Source organism: Clarias gariepinus, chromosome 26 (assembly GCF_024256425.1).
Source record: "Clarias gariepinus isolate MV-2021 ecotype Netherlands chromosome 26, CGAR_prim_01v2, whole genome shotgun sequence".
Taxonomy (NCBI): domain Eukaryota; kingdom Metazoa; phylum Chordata; class Actinopteri; order Siluriformes; family Clariidae; genus Clarias; species Clarias gariepinus.
In genome coordinates, this window is record NC_071125.1 from 5306250 (window position 1) to 5333567 (window position 27318).

General features: G+C 37.2%; 2 protein-coding genes across 2 annotated transcripts; both read left to right on the forward strand.

Moving 5' to 3' along the window:
- The first annotated feature begins 6003 nt into the window (after positions 1-6003).
- On the forward strand, positions 6004-20101 carry dhdds (dehydrodolichyl diphosphate synthase). Its single transcript, XM_053487440.1, has 9 exons — positions 6004-6038; positions 9767-9829; positions 9997-10113; positions 11234-11376; positions 11469-11585; positions 13013-13114; positions 17112-17226; positions 18086-18193; positions 19829-20101. The coding sequence occupies exons 2-9, from the start codon at positions 9767-9769 to the stop codon at positions 20069-20071; spliced, it is 1008 nt and encodes a 335-aa protein (XP_053343415.1). The 5' UTR covers positions 6004-6038; the 3' UTR covers positions 20072-20101.
- Positions 20102-23605: 3504 nt separating this feature from the next.
- hmgn2 (high mobility group nucleosomal binding domain 2) lies at positions 23606-26841 on the forward strand. Its single transcript, XM_053487510.1, has 6 exons — positions 23606-23793; positions 25055-25090; positions 25474-25503; positions 25642-25692; positions 25905-25967; positions 26279-26841. The coding sequence occupies exons 1-6, from the start codon at positions 23779-23781 to the stop codon at positions 26312-26314; spliced, it is 231 nt and encodes a 76-aa protein (XP_053343485.1). The 5' UTR covers positions 23606-23778; the 3' UTR covers positions 26315-26841.
- The last annotated feature ends 477 nt before the right edge of the window (positions 26842-27318 follow it).

Consider the following 27318-nt stretch of genomic DNA (forward strand, 5'->3'; position numbering starts at 1 on the left):
CAAACGCGACTCTCTGGATGAACAACACAATAAACGGCTGGAGACTCGCAGGCAGGCAGTCGGTTTACCCCTGAAACACCCTCCTACCCCTCCTACTCCCACCCCTCCACCTCCTTCTTCTTCTTCGCCTCCTGGTTCAAGCTCAATGTGTTCTCTTTAATCAGACTCATCCTTGGTGCTGCCCCCAAGTGGTCGGAAGTGATGTCTTCATGTTGAAGTGAGACTGAGAAAATCTTTCTTATAGTAAAATATACTTTTAATCGATACGTATTCATAATGAATCTTACTATTTATTATTTTCTATGAAAAATATTATATATAAAAATATATATATATATATATATATATGCACAATCTGTCACCTATGAAATATTTTATATATTTATAAATAATAAATATAATAAATTTATAATAATAAATATATATAAATTTTATATTTAAATAATTGCATACAAATTTATATATATATATATAAATATTTAATATTAAAATATATATATATATAATATATTTATTATATATATATATATATATATATATATATATATATATATTAAATGCTTTTTGTTTAAAATTTGTATTTGTGTCGCATATTAAATATTTTGCATGTAAAGTAATAAGATTATTCAAAACATACAAATTTTAATACAGTATATACTGTATATATAGCTGTTTATTTAAAATTTGTATTTATGTCGCCTATAAAGATATATATAAGATATTTTTATATATGCCATCCTAATACATATGCATATATATTTTTTTTCTTTTTTTTTTTAATTGCTCGTAGTGTGTGTTTGTGTATGTGCCCTGCGATGGATTGGCACCCTGTTCAGGATGTGCCCTGTCTTCATGCCCTAAGTCTCCTGGAATAGGCTACAGGTTAAAGGAGTATAGACGATGAGTGATATATATATCAGTGATATACATATATCATGTACTATAAACCATATATACTGTACACAGCTCTGAAAAAAAAAGAGATTTGCAGTTTACTCCAGAAAACGTCTGGAACGTCCTCAAATAGAAGATATATGGTCACAAACCATCAAGCAAAGCTGTAATTGCAAATCAGATTTATTCCACCAAATACTGATTTCTTAACGTTATTTGGCCAAAGCATTAACACAATTTTTTTTACAGATTATTTGCAATTAGTTTTAATTAAGTTATTAAAGCTCTGCAAATACATGATCGTGGCTTATTTTGATGTTGTAATTTCCTTTAAATATACACTTTAAATAACAATAGTTATATTTTGAGTTTAGGAGAAATATTGTCAGCAATTCACAAAATAATGAACAAAACAAAACTTTATCTCACCAATACATACATAAAGAAACTAATTATTTTGCGGTGGTCTCTTTTTTTTCCCCAGAGCTGTTTATATACATACAGTAGCATGGTGGCATCGTAGTTAGCATTGTCGTCTGGCACCTCCAGAAGCAGGGTTTGATTCAATCAGGCATCAAACCTCCTTAAGTAACTGCTACAGAAACAATGGCTATATCTCCATCGTATGGTTGGACCTCGTTTTCAAATAAATATACAGTATTATATATATATGTATATATATATATATATATATATATATATATATATATATATATATATATATATATATTGTATACCTGGATGGAGGGTACCAATCCATCACAGAACACACACACATGCACACACACACACACACTACAGGCAATTTTGTAATGCCAATTACCTTAATCTGCATGTTTTAGGACTGTGGGAGAAAACTGCAGTACCCGTATATACAGTATAAATACTTTATGCTTCAGCATAGCAAGATATCTTGGGCAAATCTTCCAACTTTGTGGCAACAGTTAAAGGGTTTACAGGCCCGTTTCTATTCCAACATGACCGAGCCCCAGTGCAAAAAGCAAGCACTATAAAGACATGGTTTGATAAGTTTGTAAGAACTTTATGGCCCTAACACAGAGCCTTGACCTCAACCCCATCGAGCACCTTTGGGATGAACTGGAACGGAGATTGCGAGTCAGGCCTTCTCGTCCAACATCAGTGCCTGTCCTTATAAATGCTCTACAGAATGAATGGACACAAATTTACACAGGAATATCTTGTGGACAGAAGAGTGGAAGCTGTTACAGCTGCAAAAGGGGGAACAACTCCATATTGTAGAAGTATATGTATTTAGATACAATGTCATTGCAAGTTTGGCCAAATACTTTTGCCCATATAGTGTACCCGTTTTATACCCTTTAACATTGCACAATCTCCACATCCTGTGTAATTTATACATTCAATATATTTCTATTTAATCATATTTTACTGTAACTTTGTAAATCTTTAAAATTGTAGATTTATCCCCAACTTAAAAATGCTAAATTTTTTTTACTGCAATCTGTCTTTTATTACACTAAAAACCTTTGATCATCCTATTTCTATTTTTTAAGTAGCCTCAAGATACATTTCTTTAGCCTGGCATACACATACTGTAATTCATCCCATAACCTCATACTCCAGTACATTTAAATGCACACTCTCATCTAGTGCTGCTAATATCATGAACAGCAACTACAGCAGAGTTGTTCCTTGCCACCGTCTCCGTCAACCGTGTCTTGCTCATCAGAGACAACTTATTCATACACATTTTCATTATATTTTTTAATGTTGTGAAGCTGTTTTGGAACAATGACTATTGTTAAAAGTGCTATATAAATATCAGTGCTATATAATTGAATTCAATTCTAATCTATCTTTCAATTTTGGGTCACGAACAGTTGTATAAGCATTTCACTTCATATCATGCTGTGTATGGTTGTGTACGTGAAAAATAGGCTTTTATTGTCATTTCAATCATATACTGTTCAGTACACAATGAAACGAAACAACATTCCTCCAGGAACAAGGTACTACATGCACACAACATAAATTAGCTAAGACAACAAATTAACACAATAAATTAGCAAAACTATCCAAGAATTATACAAAAAGATGAAAAAGAGCAAAAAGACAACATAAAGTGCATGTGCAAATATACAACACAGCACAGTGCAATACACTGTGATAATGAGTTGAGGTAGTGCGAATAAGTTGTCCATGAGATGAGATGATAGATGAAAAACAGTAAACATTTCTTGTTGAAGTAGCAGCAACGATAAAAAAGAGTTAGTGTGCAAATAACAGCTTGTAAATATTGTGGGGAAAAAAGCAATTGCAGGTTGGTGCAAAGTGGCAAGTTAATCTGTCAAAACCATATTCATAACAAAAACATAAGGTTTAAAAGATTTATACTGAACTTTATGGAAGTATGGTGGCATAATGGTTAGCACTGTCGCCTTGCACCTGTAGGGTCGAGGGTTTGAGCCGGGTGATCCAGGTTTCCTCTCACAGTCCAAAATCATGCAGATTAGAGTTCTAATTGGTGTCCCCAAATTGGCCCCTAGTATATGTATGAATGCTTGGTGATGGTGTTCCCTGGGTCTCCTGGTATAGGTTCCAGGACCCCTGTGACTCTGTACATAGAAAGAAATATAGATGCTGAATAAATGAGTGAGTGAGTATTAAACTTTATGTTTAATGTATCATTATTATTGGAGCCCAGGCACTATGACATTAGCCCTATGTCGTCATAGTGTGTGAAGGGCCCTATTGTTTTCCTAACGATTTTTTCTTTCCAACATTTGGGGCTTTTGGAGGGTCTTAACGTGCTTAAAACTCATGAAATTTGCCGGACAGGTTGGAATCTGCTGCCATTAGGATGCCTGGGAGTCTGGGCCCAGGGTGTGGTCCATTACACAAGATTTTGCTGGATAGTTCATACACTCTTGCATGTATACATGTGAAACCCTGTATACATTTAGAGCTCATTGAGCCAAACAAGTTTTACATCCCATGTCATGGGCTCACCTCAACAGGAAGTCAGTTATTTTGTGTCGTTTGCAAAAAGCACCTGAAGGAATTTGATACACACTTCCTAGGGAATTTATACAATCGCCACCAAACCAGGCATATGTCATCTAAAGGCATTGGGGATGCAAAATTACGGAGGAATTTTTGATATCTCAAACGGGTCAGCTGTGACGATGTCTTAAACTTATGTGGTTAATAAATATTTATATGTGGATGGTGTCTTTGATAGTTTTGCTGATTTGTCATCCCGTAATGGTCTCCCCATTACCCACCTGTTTCGCTATTTTTAAATTCAAAATTTTGTTGCCAAGTGTTTCCCTAATTTCCCCTCTTTACCTCCAGAACAGCAGTTTGAAAATATGCTATCATTTATTCCTCATCATAGAGAAACCATTTCGAAACTCTATGATACTATCCTGTCTCTTAGTGACCACTCAAATGTTAAATACATGTACATGGAAAGGGGAACTATGAATTCAAATAGATGAGGAGTCCTGGGAACAGGCTATAGAGAGGGTGCGTTCTTCCACCTCTTGTGCTTTACTTGGACTTATTCAATTTAAGGTCATACACAGGGCACATTTTTCTAAGTCTAGACTTTCTGAATTGTATCCGGAAGTGGAAAACAAATGTGATAAATGCCATGGCTCTCCCTGTCACCTTAGCCACATGTTTTTTCTGTGTCCTGAACTGGAAGGTTTCTGGACAGGTTATTTTGCTATTATGTCAACTGTTCTTGGGGTAACTCTCCAACCTTGACCTCTGATCGCTATATTTGGGATTTCTGATCGCACACTTACACTTACAATTCTACACAAATGGATATCATAGCTTTTACATCCTTATTAGCCAGACGTCTATTATTGTTGCATTGGAAGTCTGCAAAATATTCTCCTATCTCCCAATGGCTAAAAGATGTCATGTTTTTTTTTCTTGAAAAAATTTAATACACGTTGAGAGAATGCACAGGCAAATTTTTCCACAATTGGCAACCCTTTATTTCCTATTTTACTAGTTAAGAGGCAATGCCTGTAATGTATACCTGTTACTGTTATATTTATGTAATATGCTTGTTGGTCGTGTTGAGCCGTTTGGGACAGGGGGACGGGGGACTGTTCTTTGTTTATTATGACGTACTCATAATATAGCTTGATTATTTTCTTCCTCTTTTATGTCAGTGTTTTTGTTTTTGTTTATTTTATTTAGGAAAATAAAAAAGGTAAATTGTATTTCTGTAAGTGCAAATACTGTATTGTTTTCTTTTTTTCAATAAAATATTTGGAAAAAAAACTTATGTGGTTAATAAGTGATTATTAACTTTCTGTGGGACATTATGTGTTATATTGAGTAACATAACATTCGGTGACCTCACGTTGAGTTACATTTTGGAGTTGCTTTTTTTTGGAGGTCTAAACATAAAATACCCCTTTTTCTAAAACTATGTCATAATGGTATTGGGATGCCTTCTTTAAATGCAGGTGCCCACTGTGTCCGCTGTCTGGTGTGCCCGCTGTCTGGTGGTGGGGCAGGGTGCTTGGGCCCGCTCATCGTTGCTTGCAACTATATTAATAATAATAATAATAATAATAATAATAATTATAATTAAGTGTGCCTAGGCGCCCTTATTACTGTTTCCCAAGAAATCCATTGTGCAGTCCATTTATTATTCCCTAAAACTTTGGACACTCTAACTCTCTAGTTATTATTATTTTTTATTATTGATGTTGTTGTTGTTGTTGGTGGTGGTGGTGGTGATGGTGGTTGGGTTAAAAAAAGTAAAACAAATACGCCATATCCTCACATCATCATCATCATCATCAACAACAACAACAACAACAACAACAATAATAATAATTCAGAATAATTCGGAATAATTCGGTATAATTCGGTTTTAATTAAAAAAATGTAAAAGAAAAAAGAAAATTGTAAACTAACGTTTAAAAAAAATCAAAATACCACAAACAAAAAACGAAAAGTGGATATTTATTAGTAATATAATATTAATGGGATATAAATTAAGTATTCACACACATCTATTATCGTTATTAAACTTTTAAAAATATAATATTTTTATACAGCTCGTCGCACTGTCGCACTTCCGCTAACGTCACTTCCGGTCCGAGCAGAAGCTGACGTCACCCTAGAGACAGGTTAGTGAGTTGGAGCTGGAGATATTTGTATTAAAAATGGCTGGTAATGTAAAGTGTGAACCATGACGAGTTTGGGGGTTGTTTTGAATGAAAGTCCGCGTCTTTAGTGAATCTTTATCTCGATATTAAACTGTGTTTGGGTGTCGGTGTTACACTAACACTTATGGCCTGTGTACTGAGCCTGGGGATGATCTTCTCCTTCTGCTAAATACTGATCCTGTAGGGTGTTTCTGATGAGTGTGTGTGTCTCAATCTGAGCTCTGTGTGTGTGTGTCTGTGTGTGTGTGTGTGGGAGCGGGGAGAGGTGTGCATTCCAGTGTAGTGTGTGGTGTTTAGTGTATAGTGTGTGGTGTTTAGTGCCATCTATGTATAGAATGCAATTCAGGAAGTAGTCTAGTCACAATTGTCTGACTGAACTGATCATTTCCAGACATCCAGACAGCAACAACCCAAAAAAGCCAAGATTTTATCAACCGTCTTTACTATCGATTACGGTGCACAGTGTGATGGTGAATTCATGTGTGACAATGAATCCTCACACTCCCAGAATCACTCTTTCACATTTTGAGTGAGTCCTGGAATATCAGCAAAGGATAAAGTCTCCATAGATTTGATGTGATGGCAGGGTGGTGTAGTGGTTAGCACTGTTGCCTCGCACCTCCAGGGTTCGATTCCCGGCCAGGCTTGATTCCTGTCTCTGTGTGCATAGAGTCTGCATGTTCTCCCCGTGATTGGTGGGTTTCCTCCGGGCACTCCGGTTTCCTCCCACATTCCAAAAACATGTAGGGATGGTTAATTAATATTCCCAAATTGGCCGTAGTGTGTGAATGAGTGTGTGTGTGCCATGCGATAGATTGGTACCCTGTCCAGGGTGTACCCTGCCTCGTGGCCAATATCTGCTGGGATAGGCTACAGGCCCTCCGTAACCCTGAATACAGGATAAAGCGGTATGGACGATGATTTAATGTGATGTGATATGTCATTCAGTACATTCAGGTCGTTAGCTTGCTTCATTTTATTGTCAAATAAATAAGTTTCTTGATCTAGACCTGACCAACTGAAGCAACCCCAGATCATAACACTGCCTCCAGAGTCTTGTCAGTTGTGAATAGTTAGGGGAGTCACCTCCAGATACGATATCACGATACCTGGGTGCTGATTTAATTTTTTTTTTTTTTTTTTTTTTGCCACATAACATTGTTGCGTGTAGACCTGACCATCTGAAGTAACCCCAGATCATATTTCAGGCTACAGAGGCTTGCATAGTCTGCACTGTGTTAGAGATGTTTTTTTTAATGGTAATTGTAAAAGTTATGAATAGTTATTCTTTTGTGTGCTGATTCATGTATCGCCACATTGACTCCAGTTGATCAGCCATGACCAATCTGTTTGACGTAATTGATTCTGTACCGAGTGCACTGGCTCCCGAATAGTGCAACAGAAAATAATTTATCTATTAAAAGTTGCATATGTTAAAAATCTGGGATTGCCCTTTTTCTCCAAACTCTGCGAGCGAATTAGTCTCTGACTGGCGATTCTCATTCCTACTATACTTGATGGGTGCACCGCTTCATGCGCTTCCCTTCTTACCCTGACACAGTCAGGTCGCTCCGGAATACACTTAATCTGGACTCAATCTGGACTCATTAGACCATGTGGCCTTTTTTCATTACATTAAAGTCCAATCTTTATACTTCCTAGCAAAATTAAGTTGTTGTTTTTTTCTGTTAAGTCTCACTAACAAGTGGTTTTCTTGTGGCCATGCAGCTGTTTAGTCACATCGCATTGTGTGTGTCTATGGAAATGCTCTTACGTCCACTATTAAACATACAGTAACTTCTGTCATTTTTTTTATTATGCATCTTTACTAAGAATATAAGTGATCTCCACATTTCTTTGATAAAGTTGATGGTGAAGCACAGGTTTAACCCAGTTCCAGTAATTTCAAACCTCCTTAGTTGTTTTCTTTGCTTGATGCAGGGCAATAATTTGTCTCTTTTGAAAGGTTGCCTTTTTTTGTTTGGCCATTTAGTGTAGTAAATGTATGTTACAGAGACCATTCCCTTAATCTTTCAACAACCGATACATTTACATAACTTTGTTTTGGTGAACGTTCTCCTAATATTTTGGAAACGTCGTTTAACCATCTTACTGGGAACCATGAGATGATTAGGAGAATGTCCTCTTAGAATACAATAATTTTAATAAGTCTAGCCTATCAGGAATCTTGAACTGACCAGGGATCTTTTGGAGAACGCTCCGTCAATATAACATCCCAGGGATTGGGAATGGAACCCTGAACTTACCAGAGGTCGTTCAAAGAATGTAATCTTAACCTTGAACAAGCCAGATGTAGTTCATGGAATGTTCTCGTAAGATTTTGGTAATCATTGTATAATTCGAATCTCAGGAACCTTGTGCAAGCCTAGGAAAACTTTGTAGAAGGTTCACCTAACATTCTGATAATGTTTAAATAATTATGTTTCAGACATCTTAAACTAACCAGAGATGGTTCGGAGAATGTTTGCTTAACTTTTGGGTAACCTTTAAATAATTGTAACTTTGCAAGAACCTTGAATTATTCAGAAATGGTTAGTGGAATGTTCCTCTAAGGTTCTGGCCAACTTTTCAGAATCTTTAAATTTTTTATTATTAGTGTTCTAACAGATAATAACAGAGATTGTTCTGTTAGCATTCTGGTATCCTTTTAAATCTCTCTTTTTCCATCCATCCATCCATCCATCCATCCATCCATCCATCCATAACATGAGATGGTTTAGAAAATGTTCTGGTCAACTTTTAAATACCCCAAATCCCTTAAGAACATTGCAGAATTTTCTCAGGATGTTTGAGAACCATTGTCTCAGGATGTTTAAGAGAACGTTCCTCTAATGTTCTAGGACCCGGCAAACTTCTCTAGCACCTCATGTCGACAGCGGCCTTTAAATGATCTGATCCTCGTAGTAGGCGGTGCACTTATCCGGATTAATTTGCAGAACTTTCCCTTAAAGTTTTTTTTCAAAGGATAGAAATATTAGTGTAACATCATGTTTGTAATATACGAGTAGCGTTCAAGTCAAACTGGGACTTATGATGCCATTTCTGGTGAATGAAGGTGTAAACCGATCATAGTACAGTGATGAGATTCTTAGCCGCAGTAAAAAATTTTGAATAGTGCAAACATTTTTAAACATGGTGAAAGACGATCCCACAGAAGTCTTTCCTGTGAACATTCAGCGAGCGAGTGGAACACTGATCCTTGAAAATCGACTGATAACTTGGCACCAACTTGCAGGAGAGATTTATCTGTCATTGAGAACCTTACACACAATCATTCACCAACACCACGTGCACATTGCCTGTGACCTCCCCAATGCCTAATACCACTGAGCTCCCCCTGAACACCCCCCCCCCCCCACCACCACCACATCCCTCGCTCTAAACCATTTCCATATGTTTGGGAAAATTAAAGGAGTTCCTGGAAGGCCAGTGTTCCAGACATGAACCAGGAAGTTAGGTCATGTTCCTGGAGTACTAAGAAGTTTCTACCTCGATGGAACTGTGTTCTGTTATTCTGAGCAAACAAAAGTCCCTGTTTGACTTGAACACGCCTCAAAGAGAAAAAGCAACAACAACAAAAAATACTCATGAACAAACTGTAACAATTGTGTTAAAATGCTTGTCGTTACATATTAGTGCTCTGAAATGTACCTATTTCTCGTCCCCAGATGTCTTGGATTCGGGAAGGAGAGCTAAGCCTTCTTGAAAGGATCTCTGCCAACATCCTGAGGGTAATTAAAATTTTTACTATTTATTTATTTATTTATTTATTGTTCTTGTATTCTGCTCCAGTTTTCAATCATGTAATAAGAGTCCTGGACCTTTCAGGGCAGTCAGTACACCTACTGTACCTCACCTCAGTAAGACTCCAAATACAAATCCATTTATTTGTCCTCAGGCAGGGCCGATGCCCAGACACGTCGCCTTCATTATGGACGGGAACAGACGTTTCGCACGTAAGAAACACGTGGAAAGACAGGAGGGCCACACTCAGGGCTTTGACAAGCTGGCTGAAGTGAGTTCATTCATGCATTCAGTAAAAAAAAAAAAAACTACTACTACTGCATGTAAATATAAGTGGATATAAAGTAATGAGGTGGTGATTTTGACTGTGATTTACATTGCGCAGTATCACACCACCTCGATTCGTCCTTATTTCAATCAGTTTCTCTCAGCATTTTTAAAAAAGAAGAAAAAAAGTGGGTGTGGCTACATTTTTGGGACGTTTGTCACCTCTCAGCTTGGGTGTGAAAATGGAAGGGGGGGGTTCCCGCCAAAATACCAGCTTGAGCGGGAGACGTGCAGATGTATGATTTGCAGAATAACATCTAACATCACATACCGGACCAGTTTGGACACACCCTGTAATTCATGTTTTTTTTTTTTTTTGTGGTTTATTTTCTACATTCTAGAAAAACACTTTAGGTTTCAAGACTGTGAAATGACACAAACGGGATTATATAATAAAGTAACAACAATGACAGTCAGTTGTTATTTTAAGACATGAAGGTCAGCTGTTCTGGAACAATTCTTGCAACAGTATTGTGTCAAGTGCGTTTGCAAAACCCATCGAGCACCATTTAAAGCTGAACACATTTAGAGTTGAAAGTAAATTGATTGATTAGAATACAGGACACCCAGCTTAGAGATTAAAGTCCCAGAATGTTCCATTACGTTAAAACATGCTTAAAAGTGTGATAATAGGAAAACTAATATTCATCAACAAGTATTATTAGAACATTATCCAAATTACTTTAAGGGGCGTTCAAGTCAAACTGGGACATTTCCACATGTTTGGGTCATTAAAGGAGTTCCTGGGAGGCCAGAGTTTCAGATCAAATTTCCACATTGATGGTATCCAAGCACTGGTAAAACACTGATATAAGTGCATTAGTGTAGCCGGGGATCATATAGAGAAATAAAGTTTTTCCTCTCATAGCTGTGCACTGTTTTCGCTGCACAAAACAAAAGTCCCGGTTTGACTTGAACATGCAGTATATAATAATAAACATGGTCTCTTTTATGACATTTAGATCTTTAATGGACAAAACTTTAAACTTTGGCACAACATAAATAGAAAAGCTCTACGAGAAACAAATTCGCCATTTTACTCTGCGTACTCCATGTTTTCTCAGACGCTCCGCTGGTGTCTGAACCTGGGCATCCATGAGGTAACGGTGTATGCCTTCAGCATCGAGAACTTCAAACGCTCCAAAGAGGAAGTGGATGGTCTGCTGGCGCTGGCTAAAGAGAAGTTCCTCCGGCTGCTTGAAGAGCAGTGAGTGTGGCAAAGTGGGCACGGTGTTTAATAAATAGATGTGGAAACATGTAGCACGACTCAGTTAAAAATTTTATTATTTTTTTTTTTAGAGAGAACCTCAAGAAGCACGGTGTGTGTATTCGGGTCTTGGGAGACCTCACGTTGCTGCCTGAAGATCTCCAGAGGCTCATCGCCAAAGCCGTGGTTTCGACTAGAGCACACACCAGGTAAGGGCATGGATGTAAATAAAAGGGAGTTAGTAGTTTTTATAAAATTTGCTCAAAATTTGTCAAAGCAGCATAAAAAAATATAGAAAGTAATAAGTAGAAAGTACAGTGTATAATTACAAAAGAAAAAGAAAAACTATATGATAGTCACACTTTCAAATGAATTGCAGTAGGAGTAATATTGCACGGTTTAAAAAGGTGTTAAGGCACCGTTGCTATTGTAATTTTTTTTTAAATATATTAAACTATATTTAAGGTTTTGTACCTACAGTATATTGTAAAATTCAAGATATTGTAACGGTATACAACAGTGTGCATTATGATGACTGGTTCTCTAAGAGACGCTTTGATTGTACCAAGCCATTATTTACTTAACAAAACCGCTTTAGTCTCATTTGTCTATAGGACATTGTTCCAGAAACCTTGAGGTTTGTTTTGATGCAGTTTTGTGAAGCTTAGTCCTGGTTCCATGTTCGTTTTAGGCTTTCAAACCACCCATCCCCTTCTAAACAAACCGTACTTGTTCAATCTTTTTCTAATTGTGTCGTCATGGACTGTAACTTAGATGTAGCTCTTAGTTGTTTTATTGTACAGTGGAACCTTGGATTACGAGCATCATTTGTTTCGGAAGTGGGCTCGTATTCCAAAACACTCGTAAACCAAATCCGATTTTTCCATAAGAAATAATGGAAACTTAAATTATTCATTCCACAGCCCAAAAAAATAAATACATAAAAATAATTAATACAAAATATAACGTAAAAATAAAACAAACTAACCTGCACTTTACCTTAAAATAGTAAAAATAAATCTCAACAGATAAGTGTTTCCGTTTATGCGCACAGGCGCTGTGTGTGTGTGTTTTGGTCTGTCATTATGTGTGCGCACAAGTAATTTGACAAGATTTAGGAGTGTGTTCATGGGATTTTTTGACCATACTTCCAGATGCGCATTTGTGAGGTCAGACACTGGCTCCTTCCAGTCTCCGCTCTTATTCATCCCAAAGGGGTTCTATAAGGTTGTGCAGGCCAGTCAAGTTCTTAAACACTGGTGCACAGTCATGGCACAACAGACATGTTGGAACTGGTGTGGGGTTGTTTTTCAGGAGTTGCGCTCGGCCCCTTACGCCCAGTGAAAGGAGCTTTTAATGCTTCAGCCTATCAAGACATTATGGACAATTTCATGCTCCCAACTTTGTGGGAACAGTTTGTGGATGGGCCTTTCCAGTTTTAATCTGAGCAACAAGCAAAGTAAGGTCCATTAAGGCATGGATGAGCGAGATTGGTGTGAAAGAACTTCACTGGATGAGTTTGATCGAAGACTGGGAAGAGCCAGGTCTTCTTGTCCAGCATCAGTGTCTGACCTCACAAATGCGCAAATTTTTTAATTCAGAAGCTGGACCTCAATTTAACCATCTCTTCTGCCAGGTGTTTTCTGAACGTCTGCTTCGCGTACACATCAAGACATGAAATCGCGAGCGCGGTCCGGGAGATGGCTTGGGGAACCGAGCAGGGCCTCATAAAGTCCAGGTAATCACTCCGACCCCGAGATTGTCATCGCAGCCGTGTGTGTGTGTGTGAACAATGTGTAATATTCACTTGAGTATCGCAGACGTTTGAAAATCTCATCACTTTCCCCTTGTTACATCTGGGGTCCCGACTCTTTCAGGTAGAAGCTGTTACTGTTTAAATTCAGCGTCAAAAAGAGAAGGTGAGATGTAATTTGGGTCTGCAGCGTGAAGGATAAAAAAAAAAATAAAAAAAAAGTGGGAGCGATATGAGGTGACAGACAGCTAAAGTCTCGAGTTTCAGCAGCACCACATTCTGATCTCTCTCTCTATCTCTCTCTTTCTCCATGTAGCTCTCTCTTTCTTTTCCTCTTCATCTGTAGCTCTTTATCTCTACAGTGTTGATCTTGGTCTCTCTCCCTCTCTTTTTCTCTCTCTCTCTTACACACTATTTCTGTCTCTCTATTTTTGTCTATGTCTGTCTCTTTTTCTCTTCGGCTTCCCCATAGCTTTTTACCTCTCCCACAATGTACGTAGAGCTTGGTCTCTCTCTCTCTTTCTCTCATTCTCTTCCTCTTTCCCTGTAGCTCTTTACCTCTCTTGCTCACTTAGTTTGTCTCTCTGTCCCCTTTCCATCCATGTAGCTTTTTTAACCCTCTCCTAGATTGTAGATCTCAGCCTCTGTCCCTCCGTATGTCTGTCTGTCTTTCTCACTCTCTTTCTCTGTAGCTTTTTAGCTTTTTTCCCTACACTACAGATCTCAGGCTTTCTTTCTCTGTCTTTTTTTACTCTGCCTCCCTCTTTCTCTCTCTTTATTTCTGTCTTCCTCTCTGTCTCTGTCTTTTTTTTTTCTCCCTCTTCCTCTCCTGCTGCCTTCGTCTCTCTAACTTCCTCTCTCTCTCGCACTTTCTGCCTTTCATTTTCTTTCTTGCTTTCTCTCACACTCTCTCACGTTCACACTGTCTCACTGACACCGTAGCGTCCTGCCTGTCCCGATTGCTCTTCTTTCTCTCCCTGTAACTCTCTGCCTCTCTGTCTAATTCCCTTCCTCTTACTTTCTCTATCCAAGTTTTTTATCTCTCTGGTCCCTGTCGCTGTCTGCCTCTGATCCTCTTTCATAGTTATTTATATTTCCATACACATCCTGAGCAGATAAGCTGAAGCTGCCGCGTTACTCATATAGCAGCCGGGACAGAACGGAGATCTCGATCAGCGCACCATCAGCTCCTTCATTACTTTCTGTAAAACTGAGATCTAAAAATACAATTAAAGCCTGAGGGCGATGTAATAGCTTACAAACTAATTTTACTCATTTCGTTCATCCAGAAACCTTCTTTTTTTTTTTTTTTTTCATTTATTATTTTTGAATGCTCGCTTAAGACACAGAGAAAATATAAGACGTGAAAAAATCGAGGTGCATCTAAAGAACCTCGTGTAAAATCTGGTTCTTCTAGCCAGGGCTATGTTATAATATGGGATTTATTTATTTCTCCCTTTTTATTTATTTTTACTACCTTTTAAATCCCTTGCATTATATATTTAACTAAATATATTGGTTCGTATAAATGAGTTGAATGTTTATTATGTATATAAAGACCAACAACATTATACTTGGCATGAAAGAGACTTAAATGAACCTGGGTTTCCAAACCCCAGCACCGGTAAGCTGCCCCATGTTGGGCCCCTGAGCAAGGCCCTTACGCTCAGATGTATAATGAGATAAAATGTAAGTCGCTCTGGATATGGGTGTCTACCAAATGCTGTAAATGTCATGATAGATTTATTTTTTAATTCCAGTAAATTATTTCAGATAGATAGATGTCATTATACAGTACATTATATAAATTAATGCAGTATTGCAGATGTTATATAGTAAAAAAGGGTGCAAACTGGCAATTCAAAATAAGAAAAAAGAGGTGAAATGTGCAAACTGTCAATGTATGTGTGTGTAAAAATGACTAACATTTTTGCAAACTTCATTTCTTTTTCAAATAATTTTAACATAAATCATTTGAAGTATTTATTATGTTAAAAAAAACATAATTATGAAATGATTAAATCACCAATTCTTCAACAAAACTTTCCCCCTCGCTTCGTTTTCTCAAATTTTCTGTGTATTTTATTTTATTTTTTTAGCTTTTTGCCCTTCATTATGGTATTGAGTAAAATTTGTAACATTATAAGCTTCCTCTGCAGGCACAATTTGAAATTAAATCGGCAAATCAGGTAATTTGCTTTCAAAAAACGCATCTTTCTGAACTACACCCAATCATTCACCAACACCACTTGCACATTACAGGGACTCAGCTGGGAGTTATTGGCACATTCCCCATACAGTCCTGACCCCAAGTGGAAGAGGCGGTCCGATCAGGGCTCCGGCGTACTGAGACAACTTTCTACCTTAATAGTATCCAAGCACTAGTGAAACCCTTGGATAAGTGCATTAGTGTAGCAGGGGTTTATAAAGAGACATGAAGGGAGTTTTTTCTCTTTGAACTGTGTTTTGTTAGTCTGCACAATCAAAAGTCCCAGTGTGACTTATTCGCTCCTTGTATAACATGCTAAAATGAGTATTAAAGTGAAAAAGTTATATACAGGGTGGCCCAAAAGCCTGGAGCCATTAGCAAAAGATTATTTAAAAGTCAAATGCTGTAAGAAACAGCCTCTGACTTCATGATCCATAGATTCTGAAGATACACACTGAGTAATACAAGAAGGTTGAATGTGTCAGAACTGGTGTTGAATGTTTTTTTGGACTTCAGATGAGTCTAAAGAATGTCAAGTAGTGTTAGGTCTGGTTCTAACTAATCTTCTGTTGTAGGTTTCAAAGTGATCCTGAATCTAAAAAAATGATGGTCAAGCACGAAATGATTCAGTATAAAAAAAATAAAAAATAAACAGTCAAGCACGAAATGATTCATACGCCTGGAAAATTCTGACTTAAAGTTACTTTTATTCAACCAGCAAGTTTTTTTTTAAATTAGAAATGAGACAGACGTCGCCCAGAAAATAATAAGACGATGTACTGTACGCGAGGCATCATTGTAAAAAAAATTATTACTCATCTTTTATTTACATTTGAACAAAAAGTGGCATGTCCAAAATGATTCTCAATAATAAATAGAAAAGCCTTTATTTGGCTATTAAAGCAATCAAACACTTCTTATAATTGCTGACCAGCTTTTTGCATGGTCCACTGAGCTCCCAACTCTTTTAGGTTGGAGGGTCTCCTTGCCATCACCCTGATCTTTAGCTCGCTCCACAGATTCTCAGTTAGGTTTAAGTCAGGACTCGGGCTGGACCACTGCGAAACATTAATGTTTTCGTCTGCTAACTATTTCTTTGCCACTTTTGCTGTGTGTTTTGGGTGTTTTGGGTCGTTGTCGTGCTGAAATGTCCACTGGTGGCCAAGGTAAAGTTTCTGTGCAGACTGCCTGATTGTTGAGAATGTTAATGTAAGCTCCTTTTTCATGGTGCTGTTTACTGTGATTGGGTTCCCTGGTCCACCGACTGAAAAACACCCCCAAAACATTAGGTTCCCACCACGATGTTACAGTGGGAATGGTGTTCTTAGGGTTGAAGTCTTCTTTTTTTATGCCAAATGAAGGCTACATCGTTTTGGCCAAACTAATAAATTTTTGTTTCATCTGACCATAAAACTGAAGTTTTGAAGTCTGAGAAGAATTTGCCAGGGGTTTGAATAATTTTCGGGCTTATATATATATATATATATATATATATATATATATATATACATACACATGGAGTGACCATTTTTCAGTAAGATTGCAAAAACTGTAAAAACTATAAAAAACAATGTGATTTTTCTAAGGCAATGACCTGGGTCGTCTCCAAACTTAAACCCAATTGAAAACTGTTTGACAAAGATGAACAAGGCAGAAGCACACACAGGGATAAATGCCTACGGCTACAGATTTCATTTCCATTGTGTGTGTATGTCTACTCTAAATTCACTTCCTATTCATTTCGCTGTTGTGGTTTTTTTTCTCTCTTCCCAGTGACGTGTCCGAAGCATTGTTGAGTCAGTGCCTGTACACCAGCAGCTCTCCCAACCCTGACCTCCTGATTCGTACTTCTGGAGAGGTGCGCCTCAGCGACTTCCTGCTCTGGCAGGTACGGAAGCCCATAGTATCCAAACTGATCATCATTACGATCCAAACTCCTCCCACTTTGCATCCAGTTTCTGTACTTCTAGCAAGGTTCTTTTACATCCCTAAACCAGATTTACATCCCTTGTGGCTTTAATCAGAGATAAAATAAAACATGCAGATCGAGTGCATCCTCCAGTTCTAATGAGCAGATTACTTTGGTTAAAATGTAAAGATTTTCTCTTGATCGTAGATTGCGATCAAGGTCCTTAGATACACACAGGTAAGATATCCCAACCCAACCCGATGGTTATTATTGTCAGTGAGTAGAGCGACCGTTGGTGAAGTGAAGTGAAGTGGGCAGCCGAGGAGACTCACTAAAGTTGTACTCGATTTAACTTGCAAATGAGAAGCAAAGCGATGTGGCGACTGCCAATGAGCGATGGGACGGTGGGACTTCACCCACCCCCCCTCCCACCTCTGTCTTTATTGTGTTCTTTCACAATTCCAGCTGCCATGTGGTTCATCGATTGTTTGATGATAAATAAATAATAAAACCATTGGAAATCTAATGCACAAACATACAAAGACGTTCTGTAGAATTGTATCCGTACAATTTTGTGGCAAAAAAAACAACAAACACTTAATATAGCTGTGGTGTATGGCGTCCACATACTTTTGGCCACATAGTATATAAACAGACGTGTCCTGTGTTTTTTGCGAAATCAGTTCTTTGACACTTAAGTCATACTGATGTAGCTGACATGCATCTATGGATCTACTATGCATCATATATATAATAGCTTGGACTAATTATGTTATTTATTATAATTGCGTTATTCTGGTTTTTTTTTTTCTTCTTTCTGTTTTTCCTTTCCTGACAGACATCCCACTCTTGCATAGTGTTTCAGTCCGTCCTCTGGCCAGAATACTCGTTTTGGAACCTCTGCGAGGCGGTCCTACAGTACCAGCTGAATTATCGCTCTATCCAGGTAACACATCATCCTGTAACATCCCGCAGGAAACTCGCGAGGTTGAGGAACACCCAAAGGGCGTGCATCTATTTCACTTTATAAACACATTAAAGAATGAAAGCACAATATGAGAGGTGCCAATATTTACGATTCAGTTGTAGCGTTTATGATTTTGTCAGATCAAGCATGATTACAACTGACCCTGTAGTAAAAGGATACAGGAAGTGAAGTTTCTCTATTAGTTCCTTTTATACAAACTTTTGCCAACTCACTCACCAACTGATGATTTTTGATTTTTTGGGTATCAATGTTGCCTCATCTGTTAATATCATTTACTGATCAGTAAAATACTGTACACAAGTCCTAGGCACCATATTATATATATTTTTATCTTATTAAAAAAATGATCTAATTTTGTTATATATTGTATGTTTATTATGTCTGCGTTATTATAATGTACAAAACTAATATATATAGCTTAAATAATTAATAAATAAATAATGTGACATAAAGATATCTACATGCCTGTGAAGAAAGCAAAATATATTACAAGACGGACCGGTTTTCAGATAGAAACAGAAAAAAAATTCTTTAAATATCGTACCACAAAGTTTGGCTACAGTTCCAGTAATGAAAATATTATAATGCAGCTATGGCCATATTATGATGAACAGAATGAGCAGCTCACCTCTCATATCTTTTGGTCCGAATCGTTCGTTCTTTTGTCATGTGACTCTCATAGACGCTATGCAGTGCGCATTACAAAGAAAACAGAATTGAGCGGTTCTTCTCATGAGTCTTTTAGTCTGAGTTGTTCGTTGTTTTGAATCTATTGCAGTCAATATTTGATGTGAAAATGTTTTGCTTGAAAATAATCAGTAGTGTTGGATACAGTTTTATAAGTAAAACTGATGTTAGGTATAACTGAGTGTGCTGGAAAAATGCCAGAGTCCTTCTGGTAACTTTGTGCAAAACCCAGGAGCCTATATTAGGATTTTATGGTTTTCATGAGAACCCTGGTCTGTCATGTAATTTGTAATATCAGACATGCAAATATTCTTCTATAATGTTATTAGGTATGTTTGGAAAAGTGAATGGTTTTGTAGATAATAATGCAGAAATGATTAACGTACAGTGTAAAACAAAAAAAATATAGCAAAGATAATACAGTACTTTTGCACAGTACTGTATATGTGAAGAACATCCAGTTGGAAATTTTGCAAATGATAAAGTTGTTCAGTTTAGAATTTAGGGTTTATTTAGTCATGAAGTAAATATTGTTTATAAAAATGTAGGCATGTATTTATGAAAAGTTTGGGGCATTGGTGGCTCAGTGGTAGTTTTCAGTCCGTCTATGCGGAAATCCCGGGTTTAAATCCCATCCGACACCCAAATCCCATCCACTGAATGCAGTTATAGTCCCAAAAAGCCAGGATAAAATGTGAGGGTTGCCGAAAGGAAAGGTCATCCGGCGTAAAACCTTGCCATAATGGGCTCGGATTGAATGGTCCGCTGGGGCGACCCCTTGACAGGAGCAGTCAAAAGACTAACATTTTATAATCTTATAAAACATTTTGAGTGAGCTCTTCCATTACATGTATGAACCGTGATATGTTATGGTATCATAATCATATATATTATATTATGTTCTAGAAAGCACGGGAGCTGCACATGGAAAACGAAGCGGCACAGCAGCTGGAGTCTGATTGTGCGTGTGTAGCCGAACTTCTTCAGCAGGGTGGAAACGGCAAGCCTGTGGATGCCCGCTCCCGGCACGCAGCACTGCTGAGCTACACGGCCAGCCGAGAGGAGAGAGTCAGCCGCTTCCTTGGCGCCCTACAGAACAAGAGAGACACTTACTTCGAGCATATGAGCAGCCCGACTGCTGTTGCTTAAACATCGGTCTATTACAAATTGTCCGGTGCTACTGCTTCCGACACATCTGACTGAGTTGGGTCTAGGTCTGTGGTGCTGAATGCAACACGGCTGCCTGTGGATGTGATCAAATCAATGAGCATGAAAAGATTTTATTTTTAATAATTGGTATGTATTTTCGGTGATGGAGATGGTGCACCCCGTTTTATGGGGAAGTGAGCTATTTATATTCGTCTAAGTGATGGTCAACACTAGATACACAAAAACATTTCAGCATCTTGGAGGCATAGTATGTTCGGAGCTCTAAAATTTCATCCTTTAGTTGTGTCTTAAATCGCATCTAAGTGCGATTTTTATTAAATTATCATAACCATACATATTCTTCCAGCTAAGAAAAATGACCAAAATTTAGTTTTAAAAAATGATTGTATAATGTTGTAGCAATTTGTAGCATGCAGCAATTTTCTTTGCCACTTTGCTTTGGCACTCTACAGTAAAAGCTGAAGGACTTCTTCAAGGTCAAAATATGCTCACCAATGGTGGCTCTGGTTACAGTGGTTATAGTATATAATGGTGGCTCTCCATTTCAATATGTTTGAGGGACATGGTCAGAAGTCTAAGAGAGTTAGATTGGCTAAGGTTAGGAGAGATCGCATACCTACAGTAAACTGTCAATCAGAGCAGCACATGCCAATCTCAACAAGCTGTGAGTTTGTGCATGCAGAAGAGGACGGATAGCACTTTCCTTTTAGTCTGCATGTGATTTTTAAGTCGAAGATTGAAAACGAGCATGGATTAGTCGTTGGAAAGCTAGCTAATGGTTAGGAATTGGAAAATGGCCAGATTGGGGGAAAATAAAACAAGAAGTGTACAAATATCACTGGTTCTTACAGATCTAGAAACACATTTAAACACTAAACTGAACATTTTGATCCAAGGTTAATGTGAAAACATTTAAGGAGAATGCACCTTAAAGCCTACTTAATATGTGTGAAATCTAAAACTCATTTAGAGTTACCAGCCTCAGAAATCACCAATTAACAAGCAGCACATCAGTGCATCTCAATATCAATTGATGGAAATTATTGCATATTTTGGACACTTTCAGTATTGCTTTACAATAAATATAATCAGAAACAACCATGGAGTTAGATAGTGATTCCAAACTTTTTGAGCGGTATTGTGTACGCTTTTTTTTACTTTTCTTTTTTTCTTTTTTTTGCGATTTGAGACACAGCTACTGACCACCTTCACTGGACACCATGGTTACACCATCAGTAGAACTTTTGCTTAGTGATTTTCTAAGCAAACCAGTGCTGCCACTTTTTCCTCAAAGGGCTGAAGATTAGACTGATTGAGGTTACTGTGACCACATGTGTATTTAAAGCAAATGTCTTACTAAATAAATGATTTTAAAAATTAACATTGATGATTTTTTATTTTATTTATTTGCTCATATTTTTTAAAACAATTTGGAATATTTTGGAATTTAAAAGCCACTCAGATAGATATAGATCTTTCAATCAAATATGCTTACAACAGGACTAGCAATAAAGTCCACAATGATTATAAAGCAAATGGAAAAATCTTTACCATGCCCAAGTTTTTTTTTGTCCACGATGTATGCAAACAGAGTCATGACAAGAAGGGAAAGTTTTGGGTCCTCGTGAATACATCTGTCTTCACATTTGCATCAGGGTTGTGCTCAATGCAGTACATACGTGACCCACGAGCCTACACAACAGCTTTAGTGTGCTTCAGTATAGATTCTCTGGATCTTTAACCATTTTAACTAAATTGAAGGTGGTATAGAGTTCTTTCTAACATATTGTTCAAAAACATCCCATTGGTGGCGTTCGATCGGTTTGAGATTTGATGGAAAAAAGTCATTTTGGAAAGTGACTTATTGAGGTTGAATAGTAGATAATTTTCAGTCACAGATAGAAAAGAAATAGTGATGAACACCTGTTTTTAAAGTTTACAAGAAATAAAAACACTTGGGAGCGTTCTTTTTTAAGAAAATAATTTATACCTAGGTGGTGTTGTGCTGCAATAACACCTAAAGTGGATTATTTTTCTGTTTGATCAGCTTGAGCACCATAAAGTTATTAAATTTAATGTGACGAAAGCTCTGCAATATTAGATTTCATGTCTCATGACCTACACCCATATATGTTTTTTTTCCACTAAACTGTACCTACATAGTTCATTAATCTGCTGTATTTTCCATACAGCTTGTTCTTTAAACGGTCGCAGGGAGCCTGGAGCCTATTCCCAAGAACCCAACATATAGGGCTCAAGTGCGCACATATACTCACACTTAATTAAACACTATAAACAATCTTGAAAGACCAATCAGGCATTAACACAATGTGCCGGGTGGCACGTGGACAGCTCACTTGCTCACTTATCATCAATACTGCTTTATCCTAATTCAGGGTCGCGGGGCCCTGGAACCTATCCCAGGAGACTTAGGACACTGGGGGTTGCCAGTCCAATGCAGGGCATACACATACATACACTTCTCCTTTCCACACTACTGGCAATTTGGGAATGCCTAATCTGCATGTCTTTGGACTGTGGGAGAAAACCGGAGTACCCGGAGGAAACCCTCCAAGCACAGGGAAACTCCATGCACATGCACCTGAGGCGGCAATCGAACCCGACGCTGGAGGTGCAAGGCGACATTGCTAACCACTAAGCCACCGTGCCGCCAAAATAATTGTGTAGGCATACAAACTCTCTTGAACCAAGAGAAGCACTTTTCCACACAAAGTAGAAATCTATGAAGACATGTGGTACATGGTTGGGTTGGAACTTCAACCTTCAACTTCAAATGTGCATCAAATATATGTACATTTGGGATGAGCTGGAATTGAAACCATGGTGGCTTAGTGCTCAGCAGGTTCGATTCCCGTCTCGGGTCTGTGTCCGTGCAGTTTGCATATTTTCCCCGTGCTTGGTGGGTTTTCTCAGAGTACCCCGGTTTCCTCCCACAGTCCAAAGACATGCAGATTAAGGCTTTAAGATTAATTGCCGTTCCTAAATGTATGTATGCGTGTGTAACCTGCGATGCATTGGCACCCCGTCTCATGCCCTAAATCTCTGGGGATAGGCTCCAGACACCCCGCGACCCTGTATACAGGATAAAGCAGTATAGATGATGAGTGAGTGAGTGGAACTAGACCCTCTTGTCAGTGTCTGATCTAATTCAGGCTGAATGATCACAAATACCCACAGCTATTCTCAAAAATAGAGTGGAAGCTTTCAAGTCAAAGGAGTAACAGGTAAGGGGTACTAAGTCCGGAATGGGGAGTTCAGAAAAAGAAAAAAAAAAACGGACATGGTATGGTGTCCAAATACTTTTACCCGGTGACAAAGCAGACAGACAGACACAGCGCCCCTCCCGTTTATAAACCATCCTTCCTTCCTTTAGATTTTTTCTTTGCGCATGTCTCTTTAAAACCTAAGCACTACCCCGAGCACGTGACCGCGCGCGCATCCAATGGCTGAGTTCGAAATGTAAAATCTGGTTTAAACCGGTTTCCTATCTTAATATTTCAATATAAAAAACTAAATAAACATACACAGCCGTTATTGTATTTAGCACACTGTAAGGAGAGCGTCACGGTGTCCTGAGCGCTTACCTCCACACACACACTCAGACGCACAAAACAGATTTTTTTTCTGAATTTTTTTTTTCCTCCTCTGCCATTTTAAAAGCCAGGATGCCTAAAAGAAAGGTAAGACATTTTTATTTACCACGGCATTAAAATAAATAAAAAACATTTATATATGTATATATTTTAGAACCATTTGGTGCTAAGGTGCATTTAGCTGTTAGCTATAAAATGCTTTAGAGACAAAGCTGTCACTGCTGCCTTCAGCCGTGTGTGTGCGCGAGCGAGTGTGTGCGAGGGAAACATGAAGGGAAAAAAAACCCCCATGAAAACAGCTTCATTATGTCGTTTTTTGTGTGCTTGGAATAATTTAAAAATGCAAAATTATTATAAGAAAAACTATTATAGTGTAGTAAGAATAAAACAATGTTTAAAAGTGTAAGATATTTGTTATGGCGTTGGAAGAAATGCTTTGTGGTGTTTCCAAGAAAGGAGTGTCAGGTTATTCAACTGAGACAGTATTTATAAGATAAAATATATATATTTTTTGCATGCATTAAAATGAATTATTTAATGTAACATTTAAAGTTTTGAGGTGCTTTATTTATGATTTTTTTGTGTGTTTGTTTTGGGAGAATTTTTATATGTATATATTTATTTATTTTTCTTTTAAGGTAACTAATATTACAAAAATATAAGATGGTTGCTTTTGGTGCAACTTTATGGATTAAAAAAAAAAGCATTTAAAAAATATATAGATGTGCCCTTGAAATTTGGAATTATACCACACCTGTCAAGAGGGGACAAAAAACAAGCTAATCCCTGATTTGTTTAAAAAAAAAAAGTAAAAATATGTTTTAAATAATTGTCATATGAATACATTGGTTTATTTGTACAGAATTACGAGAAAACACCATTTTTCCCGCCAAATTACGACCGTTATAGATGTACAGATTTAAATTTTAAACGTCACGCGGAAGGCTTTTTTTTGTCTGTAAGTTTTATTAGGCGCGCGCACACAGCCAGGGCTCGTTTGAAAAGGAAGCGTCGCGCGCCCTCCCTCCCTCAAATTTGAATTTGAATAAGCGCGGGAAAGCTGAGTGTTCAGAAGTGAAGAAAAAAATGGGGGGAAAAAACAAGACAAAATGGAGGAATACCTCGAACAAAATGAAACTGTTTTGAGTTTATATACCTTGTTTTGTGTTTATACATATGTTTATATGTATATGTATATATATATATATATATATATATATATATATATGTTTTTTTTATTTTTTTATTAATACTCTTACCTTAGTTTTTTGTAAGTTTTTTCTCTGGGGTTTTAAAATGTGCAGACATGCAAATTACAATTGTTTTTTTCTTCTGGTTGATCTTGCAGGCTGATGGAGAGAAGGCTGCCAAAGCCAAGGAAGAGGTTGGTGTCCTGCAAAATATTTTTTATATATTATCTAAAATAAGGGTTCCCTGTTTTTTTTTTCCAGTTTTTTTTCATGTTCTTGCAGATTTCTGATTCTTTACATATGTATATTATATTATTCAATAACTATAATATGTGCAGAAATTTGGAAGTAAAATCGGAAAAGGTTCTCATACTTGACTTATAATAACGCTAATAATTATTTTTATTTAATCAAAAATTTTAGGCTGTTAATAGGCGTTTATGTATTTTAAGCATATTATATTTCATCCTAAGAAAGTAACCTATATCAATAAAAGTTTTAAAACACAATCTAAGTAGTTATTACAAAGTAATTAACGATTGTAACTTGTCTTTCTTTTTCTTTCTTTCTTTTGCAGCCAACCAGGCGCTCTGCAAGACTCTCTGCCGTATGTCATCTTGTTTGATTTATTTATCATTTTTAATCATTATTTATTTCCCGAAATATGAATATTTTCGTTGCTATTATTTTCTTTACTTTGTCTAATATTTGTGTTAGTTCATTTGTTGCTCCTCGGTATTTGTAGAAACCGGCTCCTCCCAAGCCAGCCCCCAAGCCTAAGAAAGCTGTCCCCAAGGTACGACCTTATAATGACGAACCTCGTTTGTGTATAGCCCTCACAAATAAACTCCTGAGGGAGAATAAAAGGAAATAAGGAATAGGCACATAGACTCCTACATCTTTTTACATATAGTATTATATAGTACAAATATTAAATTAATTTCATAAACATTGAATGGCATCAATTAAGTTTGTAATAATAATAATGTATATGAACTGAAATAACAGAAAGCAGCCAAAGGAAAGAAGGGCGCGAATCCTGCTGAGAATGGCGACGCCAAGGCAGAGCAGGTGAGTTAAACACACTTTATTTAATTAACACAACATTATTTTGTACTCCAGGTGTATAGTGTAGATTGAGGGTGCCTTTATGTTAAATTGACTTTCCAATATGCCAAAGATGGCAACGTCACTAGTAATCATTTGACATGCAAACTAAGTTTTGTTAACACAGCAGACTGTGGGCTTTGTTTACGTAAAAGCTTCAGTCAGATCTCAGAAAGTTTTCTGTGTAGTTTTAAGAGTACATTGAGTTTTTTTTTTTTGTGTGTGTGTTTTTTAAATAGCTGTGCTGATAATTCCTTTTCCTTTTATCTTTTTAGGCGCAAAAGGCCGAAGCCGCAGCAGACGCCAAATGAAAAGCCAAGCAATTGTTTAATGCTTCTGTGTACTTGGTGACTGTACAGTTTGAAATAACTATTTTTTACCAAGTTTTATATTAAGAATATCGTTTATAGTTTGTTGTTTGCCTTCATGTCCATTTTTAATGAAGCCGCCCACACCCTAGCTAAAATGTTTTGCCCTCGCTTAATTGGTTTTTAATATCCTGAACAGTTTCTGGGTCTTTTTAATTATATTTTAGACACCAAACATTCTCATAAGGCAGCTATAGTGTGTTTTAAACTGTTTTCGTGTGCTTACAGAAATACTGTATTGTAATTCTTGCATCCTGTTCTTATTAACGCATTTAAGACAAAAACGACGGCTAAATTTTGAACGGAAAGTCAACCATGGATGAATTCATGATATGAAGTCTCCAAACTGTTAAACATGTTGTTTTTTTTTCTAAGTTATATACACCAAAATTGGAAAGATGATTTGTGACTCCTATAATCACTTGTTCTAAATGGTTTTGATTAAAATAAAGATTTCAGAAAAAAATGTGCACACTTTGCATTTTTTTTCACATAAGTATTGTTGTAAGAAATTTAATATGATAATTTCACAGCCTTTAAAAGGTGTACACTGGTAAAGATAACTTAGATAATTAGGCCATCAGTTAAACACCACTATGTGTTAACGGAAAAGGACAAATAGTGAACTGCTTTACAATGAAGCAATGGCTTTTGTCTATATACCTATGGTGTACCTTTTCCATTGCTGAAGAGTAAATTAAGGTTGAAGATATTGTCTAGAGCACCAGATTGGGTTAAATCACAACAAACCTGATAAACTTGCAGGTCAGTGTATTATATTGATGTAATTGTTTAAAAGGGAGGGCTGATGCAGGTGGTTTTTTTTAAAATGGCTTTTGACTGCAGTTGCTCAATAATTTAGTACTGAAACTGCAACGAGCAATTTTGTAAAGTGGACTTTATATCATCTCAATCACATTTTCTGTTATATTGAACTTTTAACCTTA